The 11,050-nt window shown below is 33.9% G+C and overlaps 1 protein-coding gene across 1 annotated transcript; it reads left to right on the top strand.

Moving 5' to 3' along the window:
- Nucleotides 1-6,072: 6,072 nt before the first annotated feature.
- On the top strand, nucleotides 6,073-7,450 carry LOC133295848 (protein EXPRESSION OF TERPENOIDS 1-like). The gene is made up of 2 exons (XM_061494710.1): nucleotides 6,073-6,631; nucleotides 7,107-7,450. Exons 1-2 carry the CDS (start codon nucleotides 6,073-6,075, stop codon nucleotides 7,448-7,450), a joined length of 903 nt encoding a protein of 300 aa, XP_061350694.1.
- Nucleotides 7,451-11,050: the final 3,600 nt, after the last annotated feature.

Here is an 11,050-nt window from a genome sequence, read left to right as displayed (position 1 = left end):
AGACCCCTTGTGGTTTAAAAATAAAAATTTTAAAAATAAATAAGAGAAAAATAAATTTTCCCTCTTTTTTATTTTATATCCTCACCTAATGCATTTAAAAAAAAAATTCTTAAAAAATTAAACTTATTTTTATCAAGAAAATAAATTCAAATCAAATATTTTTATTTTATATATTTAAAGAAAGTAAATATCTTATTTTGATAGTACATATCTAATTTATCCTAAATAATATTTTTTAATTTCATCTTAAATAATCCTTTTAATTTCAAATATATTTTTAAAATTAAGAAAATTTATAAATTAATTTCAGAATAAATAACTTAAAATATTTTTCAAACCCTAAATGGATTACATGAGGATATAAAATAAAAAAAGAGAGAAAATTTATTTTAAATATGTTTTTAAAATATTTATTTTTAAACCACAAGGAGTTTAAGTGAAATTTTTTGTAACCACAAGGGGTCTAAGTAAAAATTTTAAACCATAGGGGGTTAAATGAAAAATTATTTCAGCACAGTGGGTATAAGTAATAAGTTTAAAATCATGGGGGGTCAAATGATAAATCATAAAACCACAATGGGTGAAAATGAAGTTTTTCTTTAATTAATTATTAATTCTTAATAAATTATAATTGTCAGATTGACAAAAATCAACGATTAAAATTTGATAGTAAGAAATTATAAACTTAATTGATGGTAACTAGATTCCTCCCCCAAAAAATATAGGGTTTACTTTTTCTGGAGTTACTGCAGATAACTTATCTGCACCCAATACGACGTCGTTTTAGGGCAGAAATCATAGTTTTTTTGTAATTTTAATTTATTTCAAGATTATAATAGTCTTTATAGTTATAATTTTTTAAGATTTCAATACCAAAACGACGTCGTTTTGGGAATAAATGCAGACAACTTATCTGCAATAACTGCAGAAACAATTTTTCCAAAAATATATCGTCTTACTTTTGAAAGTGATTCATTATATGAAAACAAATTTCCGATTATCTTTTCATAGTAGAGTAAAGAGTTACTTGTTGCTACTGTTTTTTTTTTAACAACCAATTCAATCCAAAATTTTAAGGTACTGAGTGATATTATTTTCTAATAATTTATATTATTCTCTAATACACCCTCTTATGCAAGAGGCCAGGAGCTCTTTTGGACTTGAAGTATGGATATTATACAGACTCAATTTTTTTATTTACTTGATTCAACTAGAAAGTGAAGTGCGGGAAAGATCGATCTCGTGATCTTGTGGTTACTGAATCTCTAATATTATGTAAAAAATTAATTCAACTAAAAACATTAAGGTGTTGAGTGAGGACCTTTTTTAATTGTTTATATTATTCTCTAACACTTCTTCCAGAACTTTTTTTTTATTTGTTGAAAAAAACTAAGAACGATGGGAAACTTTTTCTATTCTAAAAATAAGATAAAATATTAATGTTGTACATTGTACAATAAAATTATAAATTTTATTAAAAAATTATATTTGAAGTAACTTATGCAATTATCATGAACAGCGTACACATGAGAATAGCCAACTGGTTATAAAAAAGAAAAGAAAAAATAGCCAACTTATTAGCAATTCTTCCGTGTTTTAATTTTTCGCTTTCTATAAATGACAGCTAACTGAGTTTGAGGCTATTTAATTTATTTTTTTCGGTAGAAAGAGGCTATTTAATTTAATCCTAGTGAATTGACGGATTATACAGTTACATATACATGAAATGTCTAGCTAAATGCTCTTGGCAAATTATTTGTTTATGACAAGATGTTGGTATTTGAATATGTTTTAAGAATTCTGAGTTTAAAATATAAAATTGTATATACTTATTTGGGGCAATCAGTGACTTGTTGATTACCCTAATGTGTTGGTCACAATACCGGGTTTAATAACATTGAATTGACCAAACTCCAAACTACTTTTCTCTCCCAGGCAGCACTTACCCTATCCCAGCATTTACATCTAGCAAGTCGGTGAGCAGAAGGAGCAAACATACATGTACAGTAGTTACGCACGCTGTAGGAAACACGACCATGAGTGACTGAGATCACAAATCCACGCGAAAATGTGTAACTTAATTATGTAAGAAATTTTAAAATAGAATTATATGATATTAGAATATTTGATTTACCTTTTTTATTTTTCTCTGTTTTTAGTCATAACTAATTAGTGGTGCTCTTTATTTTTTCGGTTTTAAGCACATGGTTTGTTACTCCTCTGGCAGGGAGATAGACTGATATATATACAGTCCCCTTTGTACCTTTTTCTTTCAATGAGAATACAATCTGAATATTTAGATACAATGTGTGATATCATTCTCTGCAACTAATATATGATTTTAGAATATCGAAGGATTTAGATTTACTTGTTTTTGTTTGAAGACATGATTTTTGATTTCTTGAAGACTTTCTTGCTTCTCATTTACTTTTGCAAAGTTTGAAAGACTAGGATTAGGGTTGGCAAAATGGGTCAACCCGGCCTGACCCAACCCGCATTCAACCCCAAAAAAATGAGCCGGAATAGGGTTGGCTCGAAAAAACGAGCCAAAAAATTCAACCCAACCCGACCCGACTCGAGTCGGGTCAGGGTTGGCTCGCGGGTTTGTTTAAAAACATGACTCGTGGATTGGCTTGAAAAAATAGCTCGCAAGTTAGCTCGAAAATTGACTCGTGGGTTGGCTCCAAAATTGCTCGCGGGTTGGCTCGTTTTCAACCTATTTAAGTGGCTTCCATTAGCTTAAACAAATAGTTACAAAATGAGAAATAAAAGAAAAATATTTTAGTTTCGAATTTTCTTCACAACAAATTTGCATTAACATCAAGAAACAATCAGAATTGCTTCCAAGTGGGTAAGATATTTGAACCAAACAGAGCCAGCACAGCCTAACAATAAAAAAAAACAGGGATGTGAGAAGATTAGGGACTTAGGTTTAGAGAAGGAAGAAAAATGATGACAACATGTGTGAGTTTTGTCCATTTATGTATATTATATTTTGTATTTTTTTATTAAAAAAAAACTCAACCCGCGAGATGGCTTGTTTGACCCCCGAGTTGGCCTACTTTTTCACGAGCTGACTCGGGTCGGGTTGGCAGCTCATTTTTGTCAACCCAACCCGGCTCAGTTTTGGCGGATTACGAGCTAACCCGACGAGTTGACTCGTTTTTGCCAACCCTAATTAGGATCTTCCTATGCAATTCACACCACTTCCTGATCACAGCCGTTGATGGGGTAAGGTTTGGAGTAATAGTTTTCCAACACAATATGAATGTAAGGGGACCTAACCTAATTTATTAACTCTAATCCCTTTCTCATCATGGGCTTACGAGTTAGGTCTACATTGTTACTCACACTAATCAATTTACAAATATCTAAATCCCTAAATCCAAACAAAAGGATCACTTAATTAAATTGACTTTATAATGCTTACTTATATGGATCATGACTTGGTCCGATTTTATAAAAATAAAAAAATTACAATTGATTGAAGTTCATAATTATAAAAATTCTAACAAATTATCCCTTGCAATTCTGTAAATGTATTTCTCACTCCATAATCAAATACAGTCAAATTAAATACTGTCAAATTTAGTCATTTAAAATCTTAAATACAATATTGCAATATGTTTAAAATTATAGCATTATTGAAAATCATAACAAAATTAGTTTTTCGTTCTTTTAAATGTTAATTTCATTTGTCAAGTAAAATGTAAGTTATACGTGATTAAAGCCTTACTCTATCTATATTTATATTATTCTAATAATGTTATCTCAGTGAATCCTTAATATGACAAATGACAAATGTGAATAAGATCGGAAGAGTATTGGTTAGTTGCTGAGTCATGGACTGTCTACGGAAGAAAACAAAGATAAATAAATACTTTATCCACCGTTCAATATAGCAATCATCAAGTGCAAAAATAGTCACACTAGTTATCGAGATTTCGTGTGATGCATGTTCCACGAGAGAAGGCCTGAAATCGAAGAAAGTTGTTTTAATTAATTAATTTCAACCACAAATGCATGCAGATATATATGCTTAAGAAACCCAAAGAGGAAACAAACGCCGTGGCAGCTAGATCAAAAAATAATAGTAAACTATCCTCCAAGTGTATTAGAATTCAATGAATTTGCTTCTTTTTAATTGCTTAAAATTAATCAACACGCTTCGAGTACCCCACTTGTTAGCGAGGCCCGTGTGCGAGTTCCATATAGACGACACGGGAGGGATTTCCTGCCTTGTGTCTGGCCGAATTTTGCATCCCAGGTGTTGACCTCTCCGCAAAGGAACGGTTTTCTAATATTCCCAAATAAATTTATCCATCAATTAACATATAATGCGAGTCAATCATATAATCATTATGCGAAGAATTTTGAGGTGGAATACGAGGCACGGGACGTGTAACAGGTAAACCAAACTTAAAACACACCATTACATAGGTAAAAATTAATACTCAACGCACGAAGAGTAACTTCCATTTATTTTAAAGGAAAATGATATTGTAACAATTAAGTTGTGTTATTATTATGTTAATACCAATTAATCTCACTGTTAGATCGATTATGTTGATCCAACAGTTATATTTATTTCTATCTTTGTATGGTAATGATTTTCTAAATTTAATACTTTATATTTATTTCCAACTTTGTATGGTTATGATTTCTCATATTTAATGCTTTCACTTTAAATATGGAGAATCATAACCATACAAAGATGAAAATAGATATAATCGTTGGATCAACATAATCGATCTAACGGTGAGATTGATTGGTAGTAACATGATGGTAACACAACTTAGTTGTTATAGTATCCTACCCCTATTTTAAATTATATAATTTGACTGGTCTTTTTTATTTATTTTTATTCCCTCCAAATTCTGGTCTAGAAAAAGCAGTGGAAAGAGTCACTTCCCTCGAAGACTATGTGGGCTTAAGAATTACGAGAGCCGTCCGATTTGGGTTTCGTGACGTGGGGGAAGATTTGAGCAGTGATGGAGACGTCCGTGAAGAAGAAATAAGCGACATATAGATGCATGTTGAGTGTATGCACATTGCATACTTGCACAGTATTAATTTTCCACAATGGGTAGATTGCTTCATAGACATTAAAAATCAGAATAAAATTATTTAATTACGGGGAGGGTCAGAGAAAGTACCACCGGGTTTTACGGAGCAAGGACGAATAAGCAAAAGCTGATGATATGACACGTGGAAGAATGGCGTCCGTTGGATGGTCAAAGCACGACTGTGATTCATTCACTCATTCCGGCCGAGATTTATTGAAACTGGAAGAGAACTGTAGTGAAGTGGCCAGCGATAGATTTTTATGTTCCCCCAGTCACTCTCTCTTCCTCTCTGTCACACACAGACACACACTTAGATGACAATAACACACTCTCTGAGTATGGCACAACAACGCACCATAGCAACAAAGCAAGTCTGAATTTCTCATCTGTAGAATACAGTCTAAACTCCAAAGTCTAAGTGAGAGAGAGAGAGAGAGAGCTGGATTGATGAGTGATGACCATAATTCATAAATGAGACTTATACAGTAGAGTGGATGGGTGCAGTTACCATGGCGGCGTAGCAGAGGCTCTAATTCCGTGCCATAATTGCTTAGAGGGAATTGAAGAGAATTCAGCAACATCAACTCAACATCCTGTCTTCTTTAGTTATTTTATTCATAGTTTTCTTTTAATTTTCTACTCTCTTTTTTTTCCTTTTTTTGGTTGAGAAACAGTTCTCCTCAAAAGCTGCAAAAAAACAAAACCCGTCCAGAAGATCGACGCCCCCACACAACACAACACAACACAGTGACAGAGCGAGAGTCAACAAGACCCACCACCACAAAAAAAGAAAAAGAAAAAAGAAATAAAGAAAGATCGGTTGGGTCAAAATTATTAAGCGAACCTATTAGTGTTACACTCTGCAAACCGACCCTTTGCTCGCACTAACCCAAAAATTTAGAGCTATAGGCCGATCTTTAGTAAAATATTTCAAGATTCGCGAAGGTTCTGTTATGGATATTACATCAGAATTGGGGATTATTGTTTCAGCTTTTGGGTGCAACAAATGGCTGGGTTCATCTCTCTAGGTGGAAGGGGAGGCCCACAAAACAAGGAAGGAGAAGGAGAAAAAGAAGATAATATCAACAATAGCCTATTCTTGTTCAGGAACGAGGAGATCTACAACAAGGGGCTCGAGATATGGCCGCAGTCATATCACCCACACGAAAACTCCAACTACTACTCGTTTGGGGTGGGTCCTAGTCGCAGGAACTCCTCCTCCAACGTTAACGTTAACGTTAACGTTAACGACGACGACGTTTCCTTCGGTGTCTCTGATGAGTCTACGAGGTTTGGATTAACGGTCATGAGGTCTGGAAGTGGCATCAACTGTCAGGACTGTGGGAACCAAGCTAAGAAAGACTGTTCACATCTCAGATGCAGAACTTGCTGTAAAAGTCGAGGGTTTCAGTGTCGTACACACGTCAAGAGCACTTGGGTTCCCGCAGCCAAACGCCGTGAACGACAGCAACAACTCGCTGCGTTGCAGCACCAACAACAATTGCATAGAGACAATCAAGGTGCGGCCTCTCTTGCCTGCGCTCCACCACCCATCACTAACACAGGTAAATTAAAGTTTATACAGTATCATATATATTACAATACTCTTCTAATTGAATTTTGGTCTCAAATCCTTCTTCATATGTAATATTTTCAAGTGCATAACTTTTTAAGTACTGTAAGATATTGCTAAAGAAAGATGCAATGAGATCTTGAGGAATTATAGTCAACTATATGAGAATGACTATACCTAACTAGTCCATATCATTTGACTGTGAAAATGAAACCCCACTCCATAGTCACCCATCACACCTTGTTCTTGTTTTATCTGTCCCTCTCTTTCTTCTTTTCCATAATATTCCATCACTGTTTTTAAGTAAAACTGACGCAAGAAATAATTATTATATATGTTCCATGTGAGACGCTGGTTAGACTTATTGCAATTGGTTCTTTTTCTTTAATTTTTTCCTGCAATAACGTAAAAACTAGTTTTCATGAATGATAATTCCTTGATTTGATTTGTTGATTGTTACTAATTAGGGTTGGAGCTGAGACAATTCCCACCCGAAGTGAACTCTTCAGCGGTGTTTCGGTGTGTGAGAGTTAACGCAGTGGACACTCATGATGAGCAGTGGGCATATCAAACAGCTGTCAACATCGGAGGGCATGTTTTCAAGGGAATTCTCTATGATCAAGGAGCCGAAGCTCCTTACATTAGTACAGGCACAAATGCCGAGGGTTCCTCCGGTGAAGGTGAAGCTCAACAACTTAGTCTCATAACCGCTGCAACAACCAGCGGGAACCCATTTGACCCTACACTTTACTCCGCTCCGCTGAATGCTTTCATGGCTGGTACGCAATTCTTCCCACCCCCAAGACCCTAAAGACGTGTCTCTCTATCTATGAAAAATAGTTGAAACCAAGTCTTGTTTCTTCCTTTTCTTTTTCTTTTTTGTTGTTGACTCTTGTTGGAATTATATATAGATTATATCCATCTTAACAACATCTGAAGTAGTAGCTAGAAGGAAAAGTAGTCAAGAATTAAAAAAAAAAAAAAAAAAAAAATTGATTATGACAATGATTCTGCCTCATGAAATTAAAGTCGCCGGGGATGTTTCGTTTTGTGTTATCCGAATGTCAATTCAGATTTTCATGGTTATTTTAATTTTATCGGTAAACTGACTTTTCAACTTCTGGAGCACATACATTTTGATTTTGCTGTGAGTGTGTTTTCCTGGCGCAGACAGCATTTGGATACGTGTGCATTATCATGTTAAGTTTTGTTATGCGCTGGGTGATTTGATTTTCTTTATAGTATTTTTCTTTTCCTGGGTTATTGTAGAGTGAGCTTTCTAGTTGGTGCTGAACTCGAAGCCGCTTTTTCCCGTTTATCCGTTTGCTTGCCAGATTAAAATAGAACGAAGGAGGTTTCGTGTTTGTTTAAGCATAGAATTTTAACTTAAAAGCTTTTTCTTTTCTTTTTTATAATTTTTAAAAGCTTTTTTATTTTATTTTTTTAGAAACAGGCTACGATGGTCCATCTTTTATTTGTTTCTCATGCATTGCCAATTTGCAACTCGGAGAGTCCCAAGCAGTCCAATCCAATCGCTAAAGTGAAACCAATGAATGGTTCACTTTCTATATGCCTTTTTCCTCCTCCTCCGATCGATCTAGTATAGCTGCATAATTGTATTACGTATAAATGGAGAATTACAACTAGCATTTACACCAACTACTTCTCTGAAAAACAATAAAATTTAGCCACTGGAATAGACATCCATGATCCGGGGATGTGACTTCCATATGCTTGAGTTGGAAAAGTCGTCTTCTTTGGTTCATAATGTTTAATGCTTCTAAAAGTATGTGCATGTGATGTATGTTTATGCATATAAGTGTATACTGCCCCCAGTGATATAGGTCAAGGTACATACGATATGATAGGGCAAATGATACTTTCATAGGCTGCTTGTTTTAGTGCATAAAGAAGAATCAGAAACTCCACAGAAAATTTCCCTAGTTTTGTGTAATAACTGGCCCATAACATGTGCTACACAAACCTCAACTGATTGAGACTTACCAGTTTCTTTCTCTTTCATCTATGATTTTATTTTGTATTTATAACATCTCTTTTTTTCTCATATTCCCCCTCCAATTTCTTTTTGATCATGTTTATATATAGAGAATGCGTTTAACAAAAAGTTGCATTGTTGCCTACCCTCTTCTCCCTTCATCCATATCTAGGAAATCAAATAAAATTGTTATTCTTCTGCTGAGATTTCGTGGACAATCTTCATGATTATATCAAGATCAACCGACGATTAAAGTTGACTGAATTTTATGCTTTTTGGAGGACACATCCAGACAGGGAATAGAAAAAAGAGTTGAATCTATAATTGTAGCTCAAGTCTAGTCACTTCTGTTGGCCACATGCAACAAGAGAGAAGAAAGAGAGAGAGAAGAAAACAAACAAAAGTTAGTCATAAAACCACCGTTCAATACTTTAGTTATGCTGCAAATTAAAGAATTGCATAAAACGATAGTGTTTGCTGGGCTAGGTCAAAGCTTAGAAGCATCACAATAAAATCGCTCAAAGCATGAGAATTAGTCTGAAAAAGGCAATGCTCAGATGCACGAATAAAGTAATTAAGATGAAATAATGTTGCACTAATTACAAAAACACTATTCAAATTACAGCAATATATTGTGTCCAATTATTAAAAAAAAAATTGTGTCCAAAATACTTTGTACACTAACAACTTAGACCATCTTTTTGAGATTTTTTTTTTTTTTTTAGAGAAACTCGTTTCCTAATTACTATGTCCTTTTTCTTTTTCCAGTGAGGTATAAATTAGATGTAGGAATCAATGAACTTTAAGCTAGCTGTTTTTTGAGATCAAGTTTTAATATGTTCTTCATTGAAAGATTTAAGATATAACAAGAATGCTCGCTATGCGTATTAGCTTTTCAGCATAAATGATACCCTTTTTTTGTACATATTATTGGAAATAGCTATTGAGACTTGAATTTAGAATCTCCATACAAATCCCAACGCATGTCAATTAATTGAGATAAGCCCAAATGGAATTGTACATGCCGTCATCTTGTAAGAACTGAGAAGCTTTTGAAGTTTTTTCAGCAGTCAGCACCATCCTTAGTTAAGAATATATACAGCACGTACGTTATTACAAGTAGAAATTTTGATGTCAACATACTTATTGCCATTATCATATATGTGATATGGATACAATTGTGAAGTGGTCTGTTATATAATTTTAACATAAATACTAAATAATGAGTTCGTTTTGCAGCAAAAAAAGAACTCCAAATAATAAACCAGGGCATGATTTGAAGTACAAATATTTGTTTGCAAATGGCCGCCGTGTGTGGAAAAGGCTTTGTTGGGAGAGTCTATATCCACTTCGGTGATTTCTCAACCTCGAGGGAATTAGTCTTCAACTATCGGCTGGAGGATACCCTCAGAGACATTCAAAAAAAAAAAAAATGATACCGCACATATTCGAATGCTTGATGATTGATGAACTCCAGATTTGGTGTGTTATAAAGTATTATCTTTCACTTGGAAACTATTCATTCTACACACGCTAGGGCAAGGACTTAGGAGTCTATTTGAGATTTTGTTAAGAAATAACAAAAAATAGGTAACTAAATATTCCATACTGAAACCAAACTCTTTTGGCACAGGTGATAAGGCGTCTGTACCCCTTAATAAGAGGTTTTGAATTCAAGTCCTGTGAATGAAAAAAAAGATTTGGGAGAAGTGCCTCTAAAAGAATCCGATAGTATTTAACGGGGATTAGTTTTCAATTACGGCTGGAGAATACTCTTAAGATTATTCAAATAAATAAATACTCCCGACTATGCATTGCGAATTATAATATTTAGCTAGGTGAAGAACGATCAATTCTTGAATTTAATTGTATGGGATAAGGGTTATGTTGGAGTTATTAAATAACAACAACCAGGGAGGGGGAGTAATAAAGTTTGTAGTCACATTGAGTCATGAATTGTCTCGCTGCCTTCCAATGAAGTGAAATAAACATGTTTTCATACCATGTAATATTTGGCATATCTTTCCTCTACAAAACGGCTATGCTCGATTGCTTGATTTGGGAAGGGAATGGGAGGCTAATTAAAATGCAGCAAAACAACTTGGTTGAGATTCAATATCAAAATTTTCGAAGTTTAAAGAATTCTGCGACACTTGCACTAAGACTATTGGGTAAATTAAAAAACTGTTTGACTATTACTGTTATAGTGCTATGCTTTCTTGGTATCAACAAATATCTGATACCACACTCCTCTCAGTATCTGGGTATCTTGTGAAAGTGACATTGAAAATTTAATTTACCCATGTTTGATATAATGTTTGTAAAAAATTTTCCGACAAAATTAAATTCCAGGATTTATATTTATGAATAAAAATTATATCTTAAAATACCATCAAATAAGTGATATTTTGAGAA

Source organism: Gastrolobium bilobum, unplaced genomic scaffold (assembly GCF_033153095.1).
Source record: "Gastrolobium bilobum isolate Gb01-03AN ecotype WA unplaced genomic scaffold, APGP_CSIRO_Gbil_v1 utg2195, whole genome shotgun sequence".
In the NCBI taxonomy this organism is placed as follows: Eukaryota; Viridiplantae; Streptophyta; class Magnoliopsida; order Fabales; family Fabaceae; genus Gastrolobium; species Gastrolobium bilobum.
This window is presented reverse-complemented; position numbering and strand designations above follow the sequence as displayed.

Excerpts from the sequence above, each read along its gene's own strand:
- LOC133295848 (XM_061494710.1), top strand. The coding sequence starts at position 6,073 with ATGGCTGGGTTCATCTCTCTAGGTGGAAGGGGAGGCCCACAAAACAAG. Across the intron at positions 6,632-7,106 it reads ACCACCCATCACTAACACAG|GGTTGGAGCTGAGACAATTC; the intron begins GTAAATTAAAGT and ends GTTACTAATTAG.